The sequence below is a fragment of the Oncorhynchus tshawytscha genome, linkage group LG04, assembly GCF_018296145.1.
Source record: "Oncorhynchus tshawytscha isolate Ot180627B linkage group LG04, Otsh_v2.0, whole genome shotgun sequence".
Taxonomy (NCBI): Eukaryota; Metazoa; Chordata; class Actinopteri; order Salmoniformes; family Salmonidae; genus Oncorhynchus; species Oncorhynchus tshawytscha.
In genome coordinates, this window is record NC_056432.1 from 27,921,767 (window position 1) to 27,948,346 (window position 26,580).

The following is a 26,580-nucleotide window of genomic DNA, read 5'->3' on the forward strand; positions in this document are numbered from 1 at the left end:
TTTTACTCACTGGATAAAAATCTTTCAGAGATTTTGTTTCTCTTTTTTAACATTATATTTACTTTCCCTTCACTGCTTTTCTCAGGAAATGGGGTAAAACTAAACGCAAACACCTACCCAGGTCTTTAATTCCATAGTTTATCTGCATGGACCTGTTGTGTTGTCATTCGTCTTAATATCATCTTGTGATCCTCATCATTTTTCATTTACTCTGTCTAATCATCACATCAACTAACAAACTCTGTCTCTGTCATATTGCCTTCTTTACTGATAAACCCATCCAAGTCTATGTTTTATATGTGATATGAATATTTCCTTTGTTTGCACATTATTTTACACTCATTCCCTTATATTTTGTCAAGGTATCAAGGCTGAGGAATGGGGCACATTCCTTCACAGCAAGAACCAGGTATGTGACACCATCATTCGCTATGCACGTCTATTTAGCTGTTTTGCAATGCACATTGTGAGGGTTTCCATATTTGTAGAACAGCATTGCATTGTCTGAGAGTCTTGGTACTTGTATGTCCAGTGTTGTAGTACTCTAGAAAGTCTTGGTACTTGTATGTCCAGTGTTGTAGTACTCTAGACAGGTCTCGAGACCAAAGGTTCAATCACATATTGAGCATCTCGGTCTTGTCGAATATAGTTGTACTCCGTCTTGACTCGTTCTCGGACAGTGAGGACTCGTAATTTCTTCCCGAGAACAGTGGAGTAAAAAACTAAATTATCAGCTTCCAGTCAGCACATAAAACCGCTTCGCCAGGCTAAATATATACACTGCTTTCTTGAAACATGGTTATCTTAACAGCGTTTATTATAGACATGTTTGCGCAGTGTGACAAGTTTGTGATTCTGAAAGGACAGCAACTGTAAGACCAGTGCATTTATGTAGGAGAGTGTACTTTTTGTGAAACACAAAGGGCCAGTTATGCCGTGTAGGGTATATGCAGTTAAAAACCGTATACCCACTTGTTTTTCAGTGGGCATTGCTTATACTCCTTAATTTCTACTGATGTGTATCAAAGTTCATTTGAGTAGTGTAGTAGCAGTATATGACTTAACAGTATCAATGATATAGTACAATAGAGAACATGCACAGTAGCCTACACAGTCGCAAAGCAGGTGAAATATATTCACATGTGCGCCACACAGTTTAGTTTCAGCGGAATATCAGAGTGTGCAGCTCTCAACTGGTTTTGACATGGAGCAGCTCACAGAAGAATGACATCCGTAGCCGGTAGGGTAATAAAGACGTTTCAATTTTTGATATCTACCAGTAAATTCTAGGGTATGCAAACAAGGTATTGAAAAAGTTTTGTATTTATTTATTTATAAAGAATAAATAACACATAAAAAATGTTTTACCCCTTTTTCTCCCCAATTTTGTGATATCCAATTGGTAGAGAGCCATGCATGCTCTGAAACACGACACAGCCAAGCCGCACTGCTCGCATAACCTGGAAGCCAGCCACACCATTGTGTCGGAGGAAACACCGTACAACTGGCGACTGTGTCAGTGTGCATGCCACTGCGAGGAGTCGCTAGAGCGTGATGGGACAAGGACATCCCGGCCAGCCAAACCCTCCCCTAACCCATACGACGCTGAGCCAATTGTGCGCCGTCTCCGGGTTGCGGCCTGCTGCGACATACCCCGAGATCGAACCCGACTCTGTCGTGACGCCTCAAGCACTGCGATGCATTGCCTTAGACTGCTGCACCACTCGGAAGGCCTTGTCCGAAGTGTTGGTTAGTAGGCTATTTGTAATGCGCAATTGTCATCATGCCTGTTTGCATCAGGGGCGTAGACATGGATGGGCGTGGGTGGACAGAGGCCCACTCACTGGGTTACCCTGGCAGGCCCACCCCATTATATTGATGTGGTTTAAGCATTGTTGTATACTTAGATCATCAAAGTTAGGTATTTTGTCTATTTAAAAAAATGTTTGAGAGTGAAAATCTGTAGGAGAACTCATAGGGAAACAGGAGTTTTCACACAGGGTTCTTTTCCTTTGCTTGGTGGGAACTTTTTGCCTAAATTAAAGTATACCCACTTCTCCAGGCACCACTGCATAGGGCTGATGGAAAGGCAGCAGTCACACACAGCATGATCTTAAACGATAAGTAGACCATGAACTCGGACATAATAATGAACTACTTTGAAAAAATTAAACACAAAATCATAATATCAGTCAAAAAATATTAAATTCCCAGTTTACACTACAAAACCAACTTTATAAGAGGTTTTAAAAATAAGTTATATTTGAATCAACGTTCCATGACATACACTAAAGCATTGTTGGGAAAATACTAGTCGACAACAAAAGCTAGCTAGGTAGACTGTGGGATAACTACTGCTTGCTGTTGTGCAGTGACATGTTGGCCTTCAAGAAGGCAGACATTAAGTCAACATGTGATTGGTTGATTCAACTGTCACTCAACATTTGGCCCTAAATGCAGTTCAATGGAAGATGCCTTTATCTAGCTTCTGATGACCTAGCCAATGGCTAACTTAAATCTAGCGAGCTATCTCCCCAGAGACCAGCAAAGAAAAACCTTGATTAGATATTTTTCTTCTCTTCAGTGTTAATCGCTTCAGTTTTTGTTGGAAAGGGTTCAATCAAAAAATCTTTGAAAATTAATGATTATTATTATTATAATCATTATTTTATAAATCCTTAGCCCCTCTCTGAAGACGTTGAAGACCCGTTGTTCCCCACTGTGTTTTGGGTTAGTAATCATTTCCCTCAGTATGCATTTTTTTTCACTTTTCTGAATGTCTAAAGAATCCATATGTTGTTCTGAAATATGAACACAGAAATACTGGACATTTTGAACTCTTAATTATGGTGGTGATTTGACAATTACAATCATGGTCTCGAAATGGACTCGCATTTTTCTGGTCTCGATCTTGACTCGGTCTCAGACCCTTGTCCCCCTCCGGTCTTGGTCTTGACTCGGACTCGATTTGCTCCGGTCTTGGTCTTGAATCGGTCTCGCTTTAGGTGGTCTCAAACACACTGTATCTCCTAATGTCATGCTTCTAGGGGTGTTGGTGAAGTCGATATTTCAGTATTCCATCTCTCTGTTTGAATTATAGATTCGCAAGGAGATTGGAGATTGAAGAAGAGACTGAACGTAGCTTGAGAGGCAACATGATTTGGATAAATAGTTGTGGGTAAATATGGCTTATTTCTAGTTTATGAGCTACTGATTTAATTTCTCTGCTTCTCTATCGCCATCTGTATTTCCTCTTGTGACCCCTAGGGAATCAGCCCTGAGCTCATCTATTTGAAGATTTTCTCTCCTCATGTCCTCAATCTCACACTGGTTGATTTGCCAGGAATAACCAAGGTAATACCAACCAGTGTATTAATCCCACTTACTTGAATATGCAGAACTATGATGTTCTTCATGGTAAAATAAATACCATTACTCATAGAAAACAAATACATATGTATATTTATTTACATTATTGTAGAGTTATTTATTGTTGATGTACAAGGTTCCAGTTGGAGACTAGCCAGAGGACAGAAGCTCAAGTCCAAGACATGATTCTATCCTTCATCTCCAATCCCAACTCCCTTATCCTCTGTGTCTCCTGCCAACTCTGACTTGGCCACCTCTGATGCCATTAAATTGGCAAAGCGAGGTCGACCCAGATGCTGAGGCATACGTACTGTACACTTATGCTGCTTCATTTCTCATTGCATGTCTTTTCAGTGTATATGTATTGTTTGTTCATTGAAATAAATATCAGTAAACCTGGTCAATGTTACTTTTTAGGTTTGACCTCAGTGAACTTTAAGATAAGTGACTCCTAAATGCACAACACATTTTAGAGGACATAATGAACTGCCATTCAAATATTGTGGGTATGTATGTACAGTGGGGAGAACAAGTATTTGATACACTGCCGATTTTGCAGGTTTTCCTACTTACAAAGCATGTAGAGGTCTATAATCTTTTATCATAGGTACACTTCAACTGTGAGAGACGGAATCTAAAACAAAAATCCCGGAAATCACATTGTATGATTTTTCAGTAATTAATTAGCATTTTATTGCAGGACATAAGTATTTGATACATCAGAAAAGCAGACCTTAATATTTGGTACAGAAACCTTTGTCTGCAATTACAGAGATCATACGTTTCCTGTAGTTCTTGACCAGGTTTGCACACACTGCAGCAGGGATTTTGGCTCACTCCTCCATACAGACCTTCTCCAGATCCTTCAGGTTTCGGGGCTGTCGCTGGGCAATACGGACTTTCAGCTCCCTCCAAAGATTTTCTTTTGGGTTCAGGTCTGGAGACTGGCTAGGCCACTCCAGGACCTTGAGATGCTTCTTACGGAGCCACTCCTTAGTTGCCCTGGCTGTGTGTTTCGGGTCGTTGTCATGCTGGAAGACCCAGCCACGACCCATCTTCAATGCTCTTACTGAGGGAAGGAGGTTGTTGGCCAAGATCTCGCGATACATGGCCCCATCTATCCTCCTCTCAATACGGTGCAGTCGCCCTGTCCCCTTTGCAGAAAAGCATCCCCAAAGAATGATGTTTCCACCTCCATGCTTCACAGTTAGGATGGTGTTCTTGGGATTGTACTCATCCTTCTTCTTCCTCCAAACACGGCGAGTGGAGTTTAGACCAAAAAGCTCTATTTTTGTCTCATCAGACCACATGACCTTCTCCCATTCCTCCTCTGGATCATCCAGATGGTCATTGGCAAACTTCAGACGGTCCTGGACATGCGTTGGCTTGAGCAGGGGGACCTTGTGTGCGCTGCAGGATTTTAATCCATGCTACTAAACTAATGGTTTTCTTTGAGACTGTGGTCCCAGCTCTCTTCAGGTCATTGACCAGGTCCTGCCGTGTAGTTCTCGGCTGATCCCTCACCTTCCTCATGATCATTGATGCCCCACGAGGTGAGATTTTGCATGGAGCCCCAGACTGAGGGTGATTGACCGTCAACTTGAACTTCTTCCATTTTCTAATAATTGCGCCAACAGTTGTTGCCTTCTCACCAAGCTGCTTGCCTATTGTCCTGTAGTCCATCCCAGCCTTGTGCAGGTCTACAATTTAGCCCTGATGTCTTTACACAGCTCTCTGGTCTTGGCCATTGTGGAGAGGCTGGAGTCTGTTTGATTGAGTGTGTGGACAGGTGTCTTTTATACAGGTAACGAGTTCAAACATGTGCAGTTAATACAGGTAATGAGTGGAAAACAGGTGGGCTTCTTAAAGAAAAACTAACAGGTCTGTGAGAGCCGGAATTCTTATTGGTTGGTAGGTGATCAAATACTTATGTCATGCAATAAAATGCAAATTAATTACTTAAAAATCATACAATGTGATTTTCTGGATTTTTGTTTTAGATTCCGTCTCTCACAGTTGAAATGTACCTATGATAAAAATTACAGACCTCTCATTGCTTTGTAAGTAGGAAAACCTGCAAAATCGACAGTGTATCAAATAATTGTTCTCCCCACTGTATATGAGAGCCATGGACAAAAGGGGCTTGTCTTTACCCAGCTTTTGTGCCCATGTGTGTCTTGCAGGCCGTAGAACACTGCTGGTGTTCAGTAAGCTGGACCTGATGGACGCAGGGACAGATGCTCTGGAGGTCTTACTGTGTCGGGTCATTCCAATGCAGCTTGGAATTGTGGGAGTGGTCAACAGGTTTGTCTATATCATATGCCTAACATATATGCCTAACATTTTTACTGGATGATGTCACCACAATGCTTAAAAAGATACAGCTCCATAGCAGTGAAAGATGGCATATAAAAATGTGATCATTGTACTACATCTATCAGACTGAGTATGATGGATCTGAGTCATTTGTGTCGTTAAATTAACTCTGGTACCCTCAGACCTTAAAGCTTTAAACAACAAATGTTCCAATGCTATTCACCAGCTCAATTTAGTTGCATCTGCCAAACAATCATTCAGCAATTAAAGATTTCTGTCTCCCCACTTTGAGATCGATATTAGGTTCTCACACATCCTGCTGAAATATGTGTTCCATGTCTTGCTCATTGGATTCCAGCACAGGGCTGATGTATGAGTTATGTGAGTGATTTTTCACCAAGGTTGCAAGATTCCCAAAAAACGACATATTCACTTCTCAGAGGCTGAAATGTTAAGTCATTTTCAGAAGCAATTTCACTGAGCTGAGTCAATCATAGCAACTCACAGGGAAGGCTGTCTGAAGTCAGTAGGCTAGCACACTCCCCCAGAGTGTTGAGGATTAGTGTTTTAAAGAAATGTTACAGATATAGTAACGGCCATTTCAAAAGTGCTTCATCCTGTAATTGAGGTGTATTATTTCCTGCTATGCTGTAGCTAACTGGTGACTATTTGATTACGCAGAGCCACTGTGAAGTCTTCTCTAACTCCAGGTGTCACTCTCCATGTTTCTCCCCTCTAGGAGCCAGCATGATGTCAACACCCAGAAGAGCATAGAGGACATGGCGTGGGAAGAGCAGGCCTTCCTCCAGTGCCACTACCCGTATCTGGCCTCCCGCTGCGGGTCTCGCTACCTGGCCCACACCCTGAGCTACTTCCTCATGCTCCACATCCGGGACTGCCTGCCGGAGTTGAAGACCCGTGTTACGTGCTAGGTGCCCAATACCAGGCCTGGCTCAGCAGCTACGGCCAGCCAGTAGAGGACCATAGCACCACCCTGCTGCAGATCGTCACCAAATTTGCCAGCGACTATTGCAACACCATCGAGGGCACCGCCACGCACATCCAGACATCTGAGCTGTGAGTAGTTCAACTGCTTTAGGCTACTTTATCCAGGCAGCAGTCATCTTTCAGTATTTTATATTGTATTGGAGCGACTCGCAATCATTGACCACCAAATATCTAGCAACCATCTAGATGCTGCACAGCTGCAATACTTCGATACTTTGAACATTGAGATATTAAAGACATGATAGATCAGACGCATAGTATATAAAGGAGTGAGATCTGTAGAAAGACAGAGTGGCTGTGGAATGTGCTGGGTGCATGGGAGGAGATCAAAGGATTGCTATAGGGGAGGCAGATGGACATCTGTGGATTAGGTGAGGGAGGGGTTGTGGTCAGGAGGTGAGGTCAGATCCCCTGAAGGGAATAATAAGGGTTGGATTGGAGAGAAGGAGGAGTGTCTTAAAATGGGATATACAGTTGAAGTCGGAAGTTTACATACACTTAGGTTGGAGTCATTAAAACTCGTTTTTCAACCACTCCCACAAATTTCTTGTTAACAAACTATAGTTTTGGCAAGTCGGTTAGGACATCCACTTTGTGCATGACACAAGTCATTTTTCCAACAATTGTTTACAGACAGATTATTTCACTTATAATTCCCTGTATCACAATTCCAGTGGGTCAGAAGTTTACATACACTAAGTTGACTTTGCCTTTAAACAGCTTGGAAAATTCCAGAAAATGATGTCATGGCTTTAGAAGCTTCTGATAGGCTAATTGACATCATTTGAGTCAATTGGAGGTGTACCTGTGGATGCATTTCAAGGCCTACCTTCAAACTCAGTGCCTCTTTGCTTGACATCATGGGAAAATCTAAAGAAATCAGCCAAGACCTCAGAAAAAAATATTTCCAAACACCTGAAGGTACCACGTTCATCTGTACAAACATCAGCAAGGAAGAAGCCACTGCTCCAAAACAGCCATAAAAAAGACAGACTACAGTTTGCATCTGCACATTGGGACAAAGATCGTACTTTCTGGAGAAATGTCCTCTGGTTTGATGAAACAAATATAGAACTGTTTGGCCATAATGACCACCGTTATGTTTGGAGGAAAAAGGGGGAGGCTTGCAAGCCGAAGAACCATGAAGCATGGGGTGTCAGGACTTCTAGATGTAGTGGGTGGAGGAGTCAGGCGCAGAGAGCAGGGTAGTTAGATACAGGGATATATTTATTCCCAAATCAACAGAGTATCGGTCAACGCCACACACACGGGCGCTAAAAGACCCAGTGTAAAACAAACAGGACGAAACGGTTCGGGAAATAAAATCCACAAAAATCACACACACCAATAACAGAAAAACAAGCCCGCACAAAAGCCGGCGGGCCTACCGGGTTTAAATGGCCCAAAACCTAAACAAGAAACAGGTGCAACTAATCAGACAACACTAAATGAAACAGAAAAGGGGATCGGTGGCAGCTAGTAGGCCGGCGACGACGAGCGCCACCCGAACAAGAAGAGGCACCATCTTCGGCGGGATTCTTGACACGGGGGTGGCAGCATCATGTTGTGGGGGTGCTTTGGTGCAGGAGGGACTGGTACACTTCACAAAATACATGGCATCATGAGGAAAGAGAATTATGTGGATTTATTGAAGCAACATCTCAAGACCTCAGTCAGGAAGTTAAAGCTTGGTCGCCAATGGGTCTTCCAAATGGACAATGACCCCAAGCATACTTCCAAAGTTGTGGCAAAATGGCTTAAGGACTACAAAATCAAGGTATTGAAGTGGCCATCACAAAGCCCTGACCTCAATCCTATAGAAATTTTGTTGGCAGAACTGAAAAAGTGTTTGAGAGCAAGGAGGCCTACACACCTGACTCAGTTACACCAGTGCTGTCAGGAGGAATTGGCCAAAATTCACCCAACTTATTGTGGGAAGCTTGTGGAAGGCCACCTGAAACATTTGACCCAAGATAAACAATTTAAAGGCAATGCTACCAAATACTAATTGAGTGTATGTAAACTTCTGACCCACTGGGAATGTGATGAAAGAAATTAAAGCTGAAAGAAATAATTCTCTCTACTATTATTCTGACATTTCACATTCTTAAAATAAAGTGGTGATCCTAACTGACCTAAAACGGGGAATTATTACTAGGATTAAATGTCAGGAATTGTGAAAACCTGAGTTTAAATGTAGTTGGCTAAGGTGTATGTAAACTTCCGACTTCAACTGTATGTACCTGTGATGATGAGAAATGTTTTGTTGTCTGAATTACAGCTGTTAAGACCCTTTGGTAAGAATTAAACTTGGTTACGCTTCCCTAGTGCCTGTGAGTTATTTACTCTGAAAAATAAGAACCTAACACTACATTGTAGAATAATAGTGAAGGCATCAAAACTATGAAATAACATAGAATAATAATACAATAATATAGAATCATATAGTAACCAAATACATGTTAAACAAATCTAAATATATTTTATATTTGAGATTCTTCAAAGTAGTCACCCTTTGCCTTGATGGCAGCTTTGTACATGATTCCATGTGTAATTTCATAGTTTTGATGTCTTCTATTCTACAATGTAAAAATAAAGAAAAACCCTTGAATGAGTAGATGTGTCCGAACCTTTTGACTGGTACTGTGTGTGTATATAATATATTTTCCTTTATTATTTTCCCCTGACCCTACTACCCCTCCCCTAATTGGAGTAAACTAATGGACAGCAATACTTAAAATTCTACATTTTATGGACACAATGTACTTTACACTAGTTATCGTTTGTTTTGTTTTTAATCCCATCCTTCAGCTACTCTCAACCCCTCCTGTCTATCTCCGAAGACCATCCAGTTCTGTTTGCCATGTTTTGTTCAACTGTGCTGTGCTGTTTCACAAAAGTTCTGAACCTTTCTACTCTCATAGTTTCTACAGATTATAAATTAAATAAATATTTTTACTTAATGTATTATTATATTATTGATCGATTGACTGACTTTTCAAATCACCCATTAGTGCTATCTGCAGAGTTAGCTTCAGGTAAATGTTGCAGGCGTTTATTGTATTTTTTGGGCTCATTGTAACTTTGTAGGTGTTCATGAATTGGCGTTTCATATTTTGCAGCTTCATTTCAATAGCTCTTGTACCACTCACTGATTTATTGATTTCTTCAAGCATGTGAAGCAAGTATTGACTCAGTCTTACTGACTGCATCTGAAGTTGACATCCCTCACACACCGCCACTGACACAGCTTCCTCTGTCCTCCTCTCTTGTCAGGTGCAGAGGGGCTCGTATCTGCTACATATTCCATGAGACCTTTGGCCTCACTCTTCAGTCTATCGATCCCCTGGGAGGCTTAACGGAGCTTGACATTCTCACTGCAATCCGCAATGCTGCAATAATAACCACCAGCTCCAATCTCATATCAGCTCCAATTGAATTGTCTGTGTGTAGGTTAAACAGATCTTTTGAATAGTTTTCCATTAAAGCTAATGGATGTAGAGAAGCACATGAGTTATGTTAACAGAGGGCTTTGTGTGTATGGTGCTTCAGGGTCCGCAACCGGCCTTCTTTGTGCCTGAGATTTCCTTTGAGCTGCTAGTGAAGAGGCAGATCAAGCGCCTGGAGGATCCCAGCCTGCGCTGTGTGGAGCTGGTCCACGAGGAGCTACAGAGGATCATACAGCACTGCTCCTCCTACAGCACACCGGTACGCTACACACTGCACAACACATACTACAAAACATTCACTTAAAGCTATGACAACCCTGAAGCAAATTGTAATATAATTGTATTCTGGCATGCTGTGTGTTTGTCAGGAGCTCCTTTGGTTTCCCAAGCTGCACGACTCCATTGTGGAGGTGGTGACTAGTTTACTCTGGAAGTGCTTGCCCATTACTAATGACATGGTAAGACAGTTCATTTTTGTGATTTACTTTAAAAAAAAATGAATACAGATCTTACTGAATGTAATTATTCTACAATTTAATGCTATTCCTTACTGGCCGTCTGTCGGTGTTTGTGGATGATTCCGAGCAGGTCCACAACTTGGTTCAAATTGAGCTTGCTTACATCAACACAAAGCACCCAGAATTCACTGATGCTGCTCAGGTCTCTGCATCTGTCAACAGGGAATTCTGTCTCAACTGAAAGCAGATGTTCTGCTTTCATGCATGTAGATGAGCCTAATGTTGACCAGAGGGCACGAGTGTGATGCTGTCTTTTCATGCCAGTATGGACTTCACTTTTAAGGAATTTCACTAAGCCAGTTGTGAAATTTACTTGAATGACTTTTAACATGTTACTAGAACAGACAAACTGAATTGAAACCCTCATTCCACCTATTTTAGGGCTGGCAGGATGGAGAGAAGTACTGGAAGAATAAGAAAATGGCGGAGGAGAATGCACAAGTGGCAGGTTTCAGCAGCCCTGTGAAGGGCCAGGCCATCAACCTCCTGGACACAGTGAGTAGTGGAATCAGCAGTCAGAACTGACCCAGCGCTAGCCTGTAGAGCATCACTGTATCAAATTAAATCTGTGACATTTTGTAACATCTGACCCCTTCTCTGTTTGCCAGGCGGTGCTGGCGTCCCGCAAGCTGAGTACCCGGGAGCAGAGAGACTGAGGTCATCCAACGCCTCATCAACTGCTACTTCCTCATCGTCCGCAAGAGCATTCAGGACCGTTCAGAGACCAGGGCACCTAGGGGTGTTATTTATATATTCAGTTAGTGGTGAGTTGAGTTGAGCCTTGCCTGTCCTGGTGTGTTAGTTAACTGTGTGTCTTAGGACTTGTGTGTCTGCAGTGTGCCCAAGACAGTGATGCACTTCCTGGTGAACTTTGTGAAGTAGCATCTGCAGAGTGAGCTGGTGGGCCAGCTGTACAAACATAACCTGCTGCAGGAGCTGCTCATCGAGTCCCAGGATACAGCACAACAGAGGACAGAGGTGGCTGGAGGTACTGTATGGGTGCTACTAGAATCCCTACTTACTGGGTGTAGACTTTCATGCACTTTATATTGTACTTTCTGTTTCTCCCTTTAACACTGGTATCCTCTTTTTATTTATTTCTTTCCTCAAGCTCTCCAAAAAGACAGCAACAACATCATCTCGGATATTCGGGAGACACCTGTGGTAGCCCAATGCAACTGACCTTTCCCCACTGATCACATGTCTTTGAGAGTGTAGGTGAGAATGTAAGTACTGTATGGCAATACCACTGAGCTCACACTGACCATAGCACATCCAGCTGACATTTTTGTCTGTCCACTGGCCTCTTGGCTGGAGGATTTTGACCATTGTGTCTCAGGCAGAGCTGGTCCATTGTATTGAGTTGGCCATAATGTGAGACACCCATGATCAAAAACAAAGTAAGTGCAACAATCGTCTGTCTAAATGTCTGTTGGGTCTTTTGGTTGTGGTTGGAAATGTGTTTTTATAATGTGCAGTATTAAGTTGTTTTCTAGGGTCTTTATTGCGTCATGGCACAGGTTGTGCATGTACTGCTACGTTTGTTTCCATTGGTGTATCTATTTATGGAAGAGTGATCTCAAACCATGATCCCAGTTTCTGAAAGTATGTGCGCCGAGTAACTATAATCAGCCTTTTATTGGTTTCTCCTTTTTATTTCTTTGTGACATTCTGTAAAGATGAACAGCGGGAGAGGACCAAACATTATGCACTATGATCCTGGTCTTCAGGGATGCTGCAGAGGTTTGGTTTGACCTGGTCTATAGGGTGGAGGGGTACAGTAGTTAGAGCTAGAGCTAGAGCTAGAGCAGGCTTGTGTTCTTGATGCGTGTCATGTTTACATATCATTCCAGTTGTACATTTGTACTGTGTTTGTGCATATATTAGTCCCATAGCGAAGTCGTATGTTCACAACAGAATAGAGCATTTCTTTTCTCAATATGAAGTTACTAGTCAGGCTCTTCTTTCACATGTTGTTGGACAACTGAGACTACATCATTTATGAGTAGCAGACACAAAGACTGTGTGTGTGTGTGTGTGTGTGTGTGTGTGTGTGTGTGTGTGTGTGTGTGTGTGTGTGTGTGTGTGTGTGTGTGTGTGTGTGTGTGTGTGTGTGTGTTGTACAGCTAGCTTTTCAGGAAATGCAGGATAGTTATGGTTGAGTCCAACACTGATTTGAGGAGTATAGCGATGAAGTGTAGAAAGCCACTATGCAAAATGATTTTACTGTCCTTAGGCAGTCCTTTACCGTCCATATCTCAGAATGCATTCAAATATTGTACCCCATGTAAAAATGACCCCATGTATGCAATGTGCCTCATAGAGGCAGTGTTTTATAGAGGCAGTTTCAGAAGTCTAGATCTAGTCCTACCCAGATGACAGGGATGTTGGTGTGAGAGACTAACATGGTTTTTGATTGAACTCATGCATGCACCTGTAATTGTATTCTCATTTTTTTAATGTAGATCCCCAAGTGGAGTATGCCCATACAACTGCAGCCCTTAATTTGTGATTCGGTACTAATAGCATTGCGTGACGTTAGTGCATCTTCCCCACCCTCCATCCATTTAGCATTAGCGATTCTAAAGTTTCTCTTAATTATTGACATTGTAAGTACGCATCTGTTCTGTTAGCCACAAGTCATGGAAAAGTTCCCAAAGGATGGTGTTTATTCTGAAAGACTAGCCTTATAGAGACAGGCAACAAGCACCATCTGAGCAGAAACACTAACTTCTGTGTGATCAGGGAGAGCACAGTGTCTGTTCAGTCTTTCGGAAGGGACAGTATGGCTGTGTGTGTGCATGTACACATGTCTGAATGTCTATCTGAATGAGAGGATGTGCTTGTGTGCGTTCCTATTATTTAACTGTACATGTTCGACTTTACAAACTGCCTGAAAGTGCTTGTATGCCAATATTTGTGATACATGTAAGTTGATGGAATGATGTCTGTTCAGATTCGATAGACTCATTAAACCCTAACAACAACAGTCTGGTCTCTGTGAGATTGCTTTGCAGGATGTCCTCAATAATTGCTAAGATCTGCAGAGTTGTCCAATGCATCCCCATTCAGTCCTCCAGATGGCTGCTATGACTCACAGCAGTCTGGTATCTGTCGTCATTTCCCTCTGTTCCTACTAAGCAGGTGAGCTGAAATCAATGTAGATATGTAGGATTATTCTGAGGTAAGATGGTATCCTATGCAGCATCTTGAACAGGACAATGACAAAGTGGCCTGCATGTTGCAGAGACAGATTGACTTGCACTCACACTCCTGGCCCTGTCTGCAACCCCATTCTCCCTGCCTAGTAAGTGTAACAACACCCATTGTAATTGAGAAAACCAGCAGGAATTTACATTTCAGCCTTATCTAAAATATTTCCATTTAGCAATGATGGATTGGCTGTCGTCTCTTGTGTGAATGTTTGTGTGTATGTGCGTACGCACACGCTGAGCGAAGACTTACTGTATATTAGTTTTGAAAGCTTGAGATGGATGATGAAGTGATTGATTAAAAAGAATACAGGAGTGTATGTAATAAGACTAGAACATTATCAAACCACTCATTCATGACAGAAATATGATTAAGGAGATTGCAATACTGTAGGTCTACACCCAGTGTAGTACATCGGTCCATGGAACAATGGGTGTAAACAGTGAAGAATATGTCAAATCATCACTGTATCGTAATGAACCAAAGTGATGTGACCACAAGCAGCCCTATCTAACCATATTATCCAATCATAACTACACATTTCATGTTGAATAATGATAGCTCTGAGTCCCTTTAACAAAATGTATTAGATGTGAATGCAGGGGGGGATTGGGGGAACAAAAAATAACACATTCTTGATGGGCTCAGACTCCTGGGGTTGAAATGATATGTCCTACACCTTGTCTTCAACTGTATGCAGTTTCTCTGATTAACCTCCTGAACTACCCCCTCCCACTTTCCTCCTTGCAGAGCCCCGGCCAGACTATACCAACCAATTCCTCTCGAAGCCAAGGGGGAATCTGCTGCAGTCTGTTGGCAAAACCTTCACGTTAGACACGTGTTTCCTGCCAAATAGAGCTGGAATCAGAGTCAGCCCTCTTTGTGTATTACCTGTTTGGCTGTGATGAGATGTATCCCATCACATGTAGTGTCCTTGATGCCCAGGGCTGTGCAAACCCTCCCCTCGGTATGCCAGTCAGGAGAGAAGCCTGAACAAAGCCATGAGAGAAGAGCTGCTGGGAGAGTGAAAGAACTGATACTCTCACTGACTGTCGCCTGGACAACCAGGCACAGGAGGGAGGGAAGAGTGAGAGAAAGGGAGAAAACAACAAAACATAATTGTCATGGTGGCCAAGACACATTGAGTCTTGTATCAGAGAGGCTGCACAAAGGTGCAGGCGCTCTCCCTAGTGGAGCTAGAACACTGAACATTAAACAGAGATCAACAGAGCAAATCAAGTGAACATCTGGAGAACAAGTTTGAAATTAAATTGTTCAGCACAGGTTTGCATCCTCGAAGGACTCCATAGGGCTGCACACCCCGTCAGTTCATACCTCTACTCATCAAGCTCAGGTAAGATTCTCCGGCTTTGCCGTACTCTGCAGTAAATGGAGCTCTCAGGTGGAAGTTTCAGAGAGCTTAGCTTGCTGTAATGGGATGGTTTTATTTTTTAAAAATCTGTCGTCAAACTTCGAATGGCTCTGTAAATCTCCAGGCAATCACTCTTCTTCTGCGATCACCCACCATCTCCCCCAGGTGTAGCAGCAGTAGTGAGATTTCAGATTTGGGTTTATGGTACTTGCATGTGTTGAGGGGGTCATCCGTGTTTGCAAATATCAAACAAATGACTGTCATTACAGTAGGTACAAATGGAGCATGAGTGTAAGGTCTTTACACTTGAACTATGCTGAACCTTTATATCCTAGGGATCTGTGAAGAATAGAAGCATCACCCTCAGTGATTCCCCTTTAGTGATATACTCAGTGCTCATACATAAGCAAGGTCTGTCTTCTGGCATGCTGGGCTGAGATTAATGTCCCTTGCATGGTTTGTGAATTTGAACCATGCTGAATCTGTGGGGCAGGAGAAGCTGTGAAATCCATATTGGATGAGATTGATCCTTTCCCAAATGGGGAGGGGAGGAAGGAGAGCAGACTGGAGCATAACCTTTCTTACTGACAACAGCTAAAAATAGTATGTATGTATCATCCTTACCCCCACTTGTGCACACACACAGGCATACACATGCATCGGCACATCCCCAGAAAGCAAGGAATAAAAGCCTTATGTGCCTCTTAGTGAAGGTGTGTTGGATGGCATGCTGGGAGTGTTTAGAGTGCCACATCAGATCCACAGGAGACGCGGCTGAATTGTCAAGAGGGGAAAAGAACGTGTCAGAGACCGATTATTCCAGGAGGCATCGCAGTAATCTGCCTGGTGGTGGAGGGAGCCATGGATGCTCTACCGTACATCTATGTTATGTCTGTGTAACCGTGTTCTCAGCGACCATTAACATGAAATACACAGCTCTGCTTTAATAGCACAGTCTGTATAACTGAAGAGTGGTGTAAGTGTGAGGGGCCAGCATGGTGTTTCACCACAACTGATCAGCGATTCCAGGGATGTGGAAACAAACATGGCAGATATGGAAATGTACAGAGCTAGCTGATTTTAAACTGCCCTGAATATTAAACTGCACTAAGCTGCCTTTCACACAGGACATCATCATTTGTTGGTGTTGTAAGGTGTTCCATTTCCCCTCTTTTTCTCCCTCTCCTTTCCCCTCTTTTTCTCCCTCTCCCCTCAACAGACTGATCCTGTGTCTAATGAATTTGTCCTCTGCAGACCCAGATGTTCTCCCAGTGCAGACAGATGTTGAACTGCTCTGTTCTCTCAGTGAGGGTGTCCATCTCTGCTCTGAACAATGGCATGGCACAGGGTGGACTCGTTGTCATGGTGATCTCCTTGAATAGACTGTATTCGTGACTATGTGCAGGTGCAGTTGCAAATGTGTACAGATGGCTAGCTACTACGGCTGATAACAAATCATAATGCCTGTTTTTGTTCTTGATCAACTGCCATAGGTTTACCAACCAAATTAACAATCGATTCAAACACACTTCTTATCGGAAATGTAAATATTCAAGACCCAGGCTGAAGAGCGATATGGAAATGATGCACCCACCCTTTTGTCCTCCCCGCCCCACCTAGATGACCCTGGAGCTAAATTCTAAAGATGGTAGATGACTTGCCAAATTGTCGTTAGCACGATTATTGCCACTTGAATACCAAGTTACTGCAGTATCCTGTGTTTGCAGAATACCAAGTTACTGCAGTATCCTGTGTTTGCAGTGGAGTGAAAAGAGGAAGGAACAATAGCTTAACACTACCAGAAGCTGTCCATCACCAGGGATAAAACCCCTCACATTCCACCTCTCGCTAACATTCCACACGTCTCTCCACTCTCCGTAATTAGACAAGTGAGATTATTTAATTTGCTGAAGATCAGCCAAACGCAAGTCGACTGCTGACGTGGACAAAGACGCCACTGAGCACTCTAGGGGAAATATTGTTTTTTGCACACACTGAAGGAATGAGTGAGAGGCATGAAATTACAGCCAATACTCTCTAAGCCCCCAGCCTTAGTGTTCAGCATATTAAACTGGCAGACCGGTACACTGCTTTGGGCCCTTGAGACAAGGTCCATCTTCTTCCTAAATTCTCCCCTTGACGTTTCTGTCAGCTGAATAAGAACCCTGTGGGTCTTGGCTATTGAGGGACAGATTTAATGGCTGTGTTCTTGCTGGCTGTGTACTGCAGAATACCCTGCACCACTATTATGACTGCTCTATTAAATCACCTAGAGTTTATGTCTGTTTTTCTGCCCAAGGACAGGAGAGAATTTACATTCCGAGAGTGAGTGATGAAGAAGAACTGTGTGTGTTTGTGACAGGTGCTCCAGCCATGGACTTGGAAGACGAGACGTTGTTATTCCAGAGCAGCTGGGATGCTGAGAAAGAAGAGGAGGAGAAGGAGGAGGGCGGGGAGTCAGATACACAGATTAATTGGAGAACCGGCACCACTGGAGGCAATGGCGTGTGGGGAGCAGTGGGCTGGGTCTACACACAGCCCTGGGTGAGTGGTGTTGTCCTGGGAGTTGGACTTTTTCTCCCCTGTGCCCTCTCTGCCTACATGTTCCTATACTGCCCCCCATTGGACATAGACCTTTCCTACAGTGCCTTTGAGGTTCACAGCCACTTCTCCGCTGAGCGGTTTGATGCACTCACCATTGCCATAAAGACTCAGTTGGGGTCCTGGGACAGACGCAGGCGTGACGTGGACCCCTATGACTCCACCACTCTACAGGAGCTGCTGTTGGACATGCTGGGTAGGCAGGGAGATGGAACATCCAACAGGACATCACATGGAGGGCTGACCTCAACATCTCTAAAAAAAAACTTGTTCAAAAGAGTAGTTATGGAACAGAGAGGAGATGCCCTGAGTCAGCGAGAGACTGAGAGGCATGGAGAGGCTAGGAGTGATAAACTAGAGGTAAGAGAGGAGGATAAAAATACAACTAATTTAGGAAAATTTGAGAGTCGTGAGTCCATAGAAGGAGAGGGCGACAGGGACAGTGAGAGATCTCAGACTAGGATGCGCAGGTTTGCCCCCAACTACTCATACCTGCAGAGCCAGGCCCTGTGGAGGATGGAGCTGGTGTTTGTAGCTCAGGGTGGGGTGGACAACAACATCTTCACCCCAGAGCGTCTCCGCACCATCCACCACATAGAGCGCCTGCTCATGCAGCATCCCCAGTTCCAACAGTTCTGTTGGAAGCCTCTGGAGGTCCTGAGAGACCTGCCCCTGGGCCCCTCCTACTGCTCCCCTCCAAGCTCCCTCCTCTCCTACCTCTTCCCCAGTGAACGGGGAGGCAGGATCTACTACGATGGCATGGGACCCAACCTGGCTGACATCCATGGTGAGTCTGATGTTTAAAAAACTGGGCAACTTCTGTAGGTACAGTTGCTGCTCTGCATGATTTAGTAGAGAGCTCTTCTGCTTGAGGGAGATCAAGCAGAATATTAAAGGGAGCAGGCAGCGACATTACCACTTTGATCTTCACTTGTGTTTTTATTCCCAGGTGCTCTGAGTCTAGCGATCACCCACCCACAGTTCTACTGGTATGTGGATGAGAGTCTGGCCCCTGACCGGCTCTCCTCCTCTCTCCTGCGCAGTGAGATCCAATTTGGAGCTCCACTGCCCTCTTACTGCTCCCTCCAGGACCGGCCTGAGGAGCAGAGAAGCCGCTTCAGGAACTTTGTGGTTCAGTACGCTGACATCCTGGCTCAGCAGTCCACCAGGTGGGTTATGGCTTATGGGCCCTCTGCCAAGGCTGATGATACGCTGTGTAAGCTTTAAAAGAACCACATTCTAAAAGACATAAAATAGCCATAAGATGAACTGATGCTGTTTTTAATTTCTCACAAGACTTTAACTCTCCAGACCAATTGTAATTAAGCATAATCAAAGAGTCCCTCCTTTCATGACACCCACATACTATTCTTTCATTCTCTTGTCGCTGTCTCCTTATCTCTGGATTTGTGGGATGCTAGCCAGGTGAAGGTGTTGTATGGGGGCACAGAGCTGTTTGATAACGAGGTGAGACGGACCTTCCACAGAGACATGTTGCTGGCGCTGATCAGTGGAGGCTGCATCACTCTGCTGGTCTATTTCCTCACCTCCTTCTCAAGTAAGGTCCCATGCACTCTCCCACCTGCATTAGATACAACATGCATGTTAATGCAACATTTCGTATAGGTCATGTGCTGTTATACATGGTATCTGATAAGCTAGCATCAGTATAGTATTCTTATTATGTTGATACCACATGCATGAGGTCTCGCAGTCAGTCACTTTGGTGTGTCTCTACAGTGTTCCTGACATTCTTTGGGCTCACTAGCATTGGTCTGAGCTGCCTGATCGCTCTTTTTCTCTACCATGTGGTCTTTGGGGTGAGATACCTGGGCATCCTCAATGGGGTTGCAGCCTTTGTGATCATTGGCATTGGTGAGTGACAATATGAAAAAATACTAGAATTTCTCTCATGACCAAACTAGTTGAGAAACAACATATTTGTTACAGATAACATCCCACTTTCCCCTCTCCGTGGTCTCCAGGTGTGGATGATGTGTTTGTGTTCATGAGTACCTTCAGACAGGCTTCCCACTTAGTCCATCCAGTCCAGAGGATGGTGTACACGGTGAAAACAGCTGGCCGGGCAACCTTCCTCACCTCCTTCACCACTGCAGCCGCATATGCTGCCAACACCTTCTCACAGGTACTCAGAATTATTGTCAGTCCATATTGTATTATCCTTCCAAAGGGAATGCAAAATAAATGAATGGCTGTGAGGTGGAACTGTCTGTATATGTATCAATATGAAAAGCATTATGTAAATGTATTGAGGTCTTTTACCCTTCCAATCAGATTCCGGCCGTGCATGACTTCGGCCTATTCATGGCCCTCATCGTCAGCTGCTGCTGGCTTTGGGTGTCAATCCTCATGCCCGCTGCCCTGTGTATCTGGACCCAGTGTATTGACCCCCAGGAGAATTCCTGTCTCAAATGGTGTGATCCCACATTTTCCTACATTTTGTGCTAGAGAACAGAGTTCCTATGGTTGTGCTGCTTGCCTTTTCATTCTGTTTTCCTATTATGAACAAAGTGTGGTTCTAAAGCTGTATCTCTCTGATACACTTCTTCTTAAAGGTGGAAGGCACTTGCAGGACTGCCAGTGAGCCACAGTCCTTTGTCAGATGAGGATGATGACGTGACCCTACTGTCAGTGGAGATGGAGCCAGGTGAGATCCATATCTGAACAGAGATAAATGAATGAAGGGCAAAATAATGAAAGGTAATAGAGTCCCGACACCATTCAGCCCCTCTCTCTGTCTCATCCAGGCTCCTGTGACACAGATGTAGATGCAGCCATTCTGTCCCTGTCAGTGGAGACTTCTCTCTTACCACCAGAGCAGGGAACTTCAGGCATGGTCAGCATTTACCTTCAGTGGGCTCTGAGGCACTGGGTGGCAGAGCCAGCCGTGGAGAACCGTAAAGTCATTCTAGGTAAGGGCTCTGTCTGTCTGCAGCAGTTGGAAGGACCACCATATCTCATGATGCCCATATTCCTTTTTCAACTTTTATCAGCAATGTCCATGAGTTTTGTATTGTCTATCCCTGAATCCTCCTCACAGAACAGCTATTTAATCGTATTCCTCTCCTCTCAGTGATCCCTCTCATCTCTTACCGACCAGTCTTTGTCTTGCTGCCAATAGGAATCTACTTCTTGGTCCTGCTGCTGTCTGCTGGGTGCTGCTGCCTCCTGCGGCCGGCCACTCATGCCCCGTTACTGTTTCGTCCAGACACCAACCTCCAGACTCTACTGGGACTGAGGAACAACCTCAGTGCCCAGGGCATATCCTGCCACATGTGCTCTGGTGAGATGTCGCCATCAATCTGTGTGATGGAACCCAGATGGGTGTAAAGTAAACTGATTCCACCACTTTAAAGCCAAATGAAACTCCCCAGTCCTGCAACTGTCTGGCTGTAAATGTCTTTAAGCAACATTTCAATTCATTTTAGACTGGGATATTAATTTACAGTCGACTCTTGGTAAGAGCTGACTCCATTGCATTATTATTCTTGTTATGGGTATTTGCATGCTCCAGTTCAGTGCTCACATTTACAACACTCCCAGGACATTGTATATACCAGGATAATAAACTCTGCCAATCATTTAGCATTGAATCGAAATGTCCCCTGCAGGTCTGTTCATGGAGAAACCTCATCTTCTGCACAGCCCTACCCATACTACCCCCTCCATGGCTTGGTTTCACCCCCATCAACATACCAAAAACAATTCAAACTCAACTCTACGGAGCCCAATCACACCAAGCACTTCCTCCATCACAACAGGTACTGGATATTATGTTAACATATCAAAACAGGATCCACATGAATATATCCCTGGCAATGTTCTGTCAATGTTTGAATGTGTGCCTCTATTAATCTACTGCGTATACTACTACTGTATCTTTTCATGACAGGGCCTCTGCTGACCGTGTATGTCTCTAAGCTGGATGTAGGCGCTTCTATCACTCTGTACCGCTTCTCTCTGAATACTAGCATGCCCTCGCCTTGGAAAAGCCTCAGTCCTAGGAATGGAGAAGTTCCATCCTTTCAGGTTAGATGCCCCCAAAATAAAAATGCGCTATTACTGGGTTATGATTGAATATCTAACTTCTGATAATCAGCTTCATCATATAACTTCTGGTGTCTCTGAACAGGCTTACATTGAACCTCACAGCAACTTCAGCACCCACATGACTGTGTGTGTGTCCCACCCCAGCCCTCGCTGGATGATCACTTCCCAGTCATGTGACCCACGCCACGGCTGGAGGTCAGAGTTCAGCTTCTATGTGGCATCGGCTGAGCAGCAGCACAGCAGGTAAAAGGAATGACGAGGGACAGATGGAGGAATAGAGAACAGTCAAGCTGTTTGTGGTCAAACTGTTAACACAGCTGTCCTTGTGCCTCCTAGGAGGCTGTATTTTGCCCAGCACAAGCTTAGTCCTCATCCAAGCCGAGTGTGTGCAGAACCACCTGGTTGTGTGATCAGCTCCGGCCCTGACGGACCCACACGGGGCTACTTCTACACACCGCTCCCCACAGGTAAGAGCGGGAGAACATCTGGAGCCAGAGGACATCAGGAAACTGCATGAATACTGAAATAAAAGAGTGTACTATGAATTGTTGCTTATGAATGTGATGGAGTGACCTTTTTCCTAATTTGTACCTTGTTTCAAAGATTCCACCTCAACGAAAAGGTCCAGGACCTCCGGTTTTAACCCCTGTAGTGGAGGTGGCTGTGGCCAGCCAGCAGTCCGTCCTCTGGTTGACACTGGTGCCATGGTGTTTGTGGTTTTTGGAATACTGGGAGTGAACCGCACCCAACGCACTGACAACCACGTCATTGGGGACATGGTGAGGGGCCAACTGCGAGACAATAAAGATATGAAGGTGTAATTTAATTATCAATACTGTTTTAGTGCTTTTTATTTTCTTTAAAATGCTCTCCATAGGGCAGTGTGATATTGGATCCAAACTTTGATATCTTCCAAGAGATTGGTCATCTCTGCCAAATCTGTAAAGTCATCAGTGCTAACAAACAGCTTGTGAAGCCGGGAGGAGCCCAATGTCTACCCTCTGGTACAAACTGCACAGGCACAGTCAAACACATATAACAGCACACATACACAAACTACATTTGATATGAGTTACATGTGTCCTTTCTCTCCCTATCTTCAGGCAACAAGCTTTCTTCTATCCTGCCCTTACTCCACCCAGACTGCCACTCACTCCCTGAGCCCAACCTGTTGCCAGGCCAGCTGTCCCATGGGGCCGTGGGAACACACGGTGGCAGAGTGCGCTGGCTCTCCATGGCCTTTGAGTCTGTGAGTGCTAGCCACTGTTGTACCTGGTGTATACTACCACCTCTAATGTAGTGATATAGCCCTGATCTGTGCCTGTAACTGAGCCCATGTATTTTTCATCTGTCTGTTCCTCAGACTACCTACAAGGGGAAATCCTCTTTCCAGACTCGATCAGACTTCCTCCAATGGGAGACCTTCCTACAAGAGCAGCTCTCAGCTCTCCCAGAGTCCTCTGCTCTACGGAGAGGTTTCCAGACCTGTGAGCACTGGAAGCAGATCTTTATGGAAATCATAGGCAAGTGGAGAAGCCAGAGGACATAGCTGTTCAATACCCAGGGCACAATCAAATCTTTTGACTGCCTGTCAGGCAGCTAATAAATATATGTAAAAGATTATTATTTCAGTCCTTCTGTGAATGTAACTTTCCTGTGCTGACTGACTCCATCCTGGGTTATATGTAGGTGTGGAGAGCGCCCTCTGCAGTCTGCTCCTGTCCCTGGCCATCTGTGTGGCAGCTGTGTCTGTTTTCACTGCCCATACGCTTCTGCTGCTGCCAATACTGCTCACCATTATGGGTAAGACACTGCTGATCAAGACTTTATTTTTATCAGGATGGCCCATTGTGAATAGACTGCGGAGAAAGGTCTCCAATAATTAGATACAATGTAGTATTGATGTGTCATTGGGTGTAATGTAAGAGGCAGTCATTAACTGTTGTAATGTACACACTGTATGTTCTGTGGTTTTAGGGGGTCATCGGTCTGTCAGTATGTGACTGTGATCTCTTGACCATATGCAGGGGTCATCTGTCTGGTGGTGGCCATCATGTACTGGCTGGGCTGGGAGTTGGGGGCCATGGAGGCCATCTCTCTGTCCATCCTAGTGGGCTCCTCAGTGGACTACTGCCTGCACCTGGTGGAGGGCTACCTGCTGGCTGGGGAGACCTTACCAGCCACACCAGAACACACTATGGTACGTACAACACAATCTGATATGCATCTATTATTGGCACATGAGGAATTTAATTTACATATTATATATTCTACTGTTAGAGAGCCAAACTTGGTAAATGAAGGATTTGCCTTGAGTATATTCTGTTTACTTAAAAGTCATTCTGTGATGAATGCCACTGGGTTTAATGGAATACGCCTGAGGGTTATAATGCATAAAGAGAAAAGACTCATTATATTAATCTGTTTGTATTCTCAGGATCTGTCAGCTGAAAGGCAGAGACGGACCCTAGACGCAGTGAACCACGTAGGAGTTGCCATAGTGTCCAGTGCTGTCACCACAGTCATTTCAACCATCCCTCTCTTCTTCTGTGTCATCGTGCCTTTTGCTAAATTTGGTCAGATCGTGGCCATAAACACAGTAGTATCCATCTTGTTCACCCTGACTGTGACAGCAGCCATGTTAGCCACCATGGGCCCTGCCAACTTCCACAGGCCTCCCGGTGCAGTGCTGAAGGCCAGCCTGGCAGTACTGGGTACCACAGCCTTTGGCGTTGCCCTGTGCTGGGCAACTAGGACCAGTCCCTGGCACACAGTAGTCACCATGTGACCACAAACTCAACCACTACTGTATACCTCTGTAAGCAAAACTAAGAGGCTTGGTCTAAACCTCAGTTTATCATTGTTCTATATATGCAGCTGTAAGGTTTCAGATACGTAAAAGCATCTTGTTGAAGTAGACCATTCTTGATGTGGATAAAGTTGAATCATTTTTTTACTAAAAGAACAGAATGTGGTCTCTTGAGAATAAATAGTCTGCAGAATAGGTTTTGGTTTCTGTGGATGCAGCCTACTGCCCACAGAAGGAGATTACACAGAGTTGATTTAAATACTGGTTGGATCCACGTTGTTCTATTGTCCATGTTACTCTGTTCCTGAGAGTATTTATTTTTTTAGAAAATTGCTAGCTTCTCTGACCTGCTATTAGCACTAACCTCATCTCTGATGGTTGGAAACCACACTTTGAGGTCCAAGAAGACGTGTTGAATCATAATAAAAATATGAATCATTGTCATGCACTCCCTTATTCCAGTGAAAAGCCTATCACTCACATCACACCTCTTCACTTGTCTGATTGTTCAGAAGAGAATGTTGCGAGTCAAAAGATTATTCAAGACAAGGCCAGTGTAAATTGGGAAGATTGTAAAAACTAGGATAAAATGTGCTTTACTTTACTGGCCTCACTCTTGTCCAGTCTACATGTTTAGATCTTAGATGTACCATTGGGTTCTTGGTAACCTCCATGACCAAGGAAGGCCCTTCTCCCTGATTGCTCAGTTTGGCCGGGCGGCCAGCTCTAGGAAGAGTCTTGGTGGTTTCAAACTTTTTCCATTTAAGAATAATGGAGGCCCGGTCTTCTTGGAGACTGTAGGCATTTTTTGGTACCCTTGCCCAGATCTGTGCCTCGACACAATCCTGTCTCGGAGCTCTACAGAGAATTCCTTCAAACTCATGGCTTGGTTTTTGCTCTGACATGCACTGTCAACTGTGGGACCTTTATATAGATGGGTGTGTGCCTTTCCAAATAATGTCCAATCAATTGACTTTACCACAGGTGGACTCCAATCAAGTTGATCATCTCAAGGATGATCAACGGAAACAAGATGCACCTGAGCTCAATGCTGAGTCTCATAGCAAAGGGTCTGAATACTTATGTAAATACGTTTTTATATGTTTATATGTTTTTTTATTTTCAATAACCTGTTTTTGCTTTGTCATTATTGGATATTGTATGTAGATTGATGAGGAAAATAATATAATCCATTTTGGAATAAGGCTGTAACATAACAGAATGTGGAAAAAGTCAAGGGGTCTGAATACTTTCCAAATGCACTGTATGCTGCTAATAACACACACACACTTGGGAAATGTTTTCCTTCTCCTGAGGCTACCTACTAACACACTCCTTGAGTGCTTTAACATTCGGTGGAAATAGAGCAGTGATTTGAGGAGCATTTCGAGGAAGGGATATTGCAATTCCACAGACAGGAGTAACTCAAATGTAACATCTGATAAGGAAATTAAGGACTAACCACACATACCTGAACAAAAATGCAAAGAAAAATCCTAGCCCTCTCATTATGGTTCAAATGTACTGTACATTTCTCTCTAAGGCCTAGATTAAATCAGATCAACGATAGCGGACACCCTGATGTTTTGGAGGTGTGAGAGGTCGAAATGCATACACTGCCCCATTCGCATAAAAGGTCAGAATGAGAAAGTGTAGGCTATATATAAATGATTACGCTCAAATTGACAAATCATTAAACAAAATAATGAGAATTTCTATCATCCTAATCGAGGTGTAGATTAGGCCTACATCTCACGTTCCAGTGTTCGAATTTGTAAACAAGACTGCATGGGATTTCTGTTAATGTGACTCTGTGCAGCCAATGACAATGTCTGCTTTACATGTAATACACTG

At 43.9% G+C, this 26,580-nt stretch overlaps 1 protein-coding gene and 1 pseudogene across 2 annotated transcripts; both read left to right on the plus strand.

Moving 5' to 3' along the window:
* The first annotated feature begins 825 nt into the window (after positions 1-825).
* LOC112249493 lies at positions 826-14,441 on the plus strand (annotated as a pseudogene).
* Positions 14,442-14,928: 487 nt separating this feature from the next.
* LOC112248465 (protein dispatched homolog 3-like) lies at positions 14,929-25,166 on the plus strand. 2 transcript variants are annotated; one of them, XM_024417515.2, is made up of 21 exons: positions 14,929-15,227; positions 17,608-18,633; positions 18,796-19,015; positions 19,268-19,404; positions 19,587-19,721; positions 19,832-19,992; positions 20,142-20,281; positions 20,423-20,514; positions 20,615-20,779; positions 20,989-21,150; positions 21,479-21,628; positions 21,760-21,896; positions 22,000-22,160; positions 22,254-22,384; positions 22,521-22,696; positions 22,795-22,921; positions 23,021-23,166; positions 23,281-23,440; positions 23,607-23,720; positions 23,945-24,117; positions 24,355-25,166. In XM_024417515.2, the coding sequence occupies exons 2-21, from the start codon at positions 17,619-17,621 to the stop codon at positions 24,703-24,705; spliced, it is 4,053 nt and encodes a 1,350-aa protein (XP_024273283.1). In that variant the 5' UTR covers positions 14,929-15,227; positions 17,608-17,618; the 3' UTR covers positions 24,706-25,166. The 2 variants fall into 2 exon arrangements, with proteins under 2 accessions (XP_024273283.1, XP_042176492.1); XM_042320558.1 differs by lacking the exon at positions 14,929-15,227 and adding an exon at positions 15,251-16,650.
* The last annotated feature ends 1,414 nt before the right edge of the window (positions 25,167-26,580 follow it).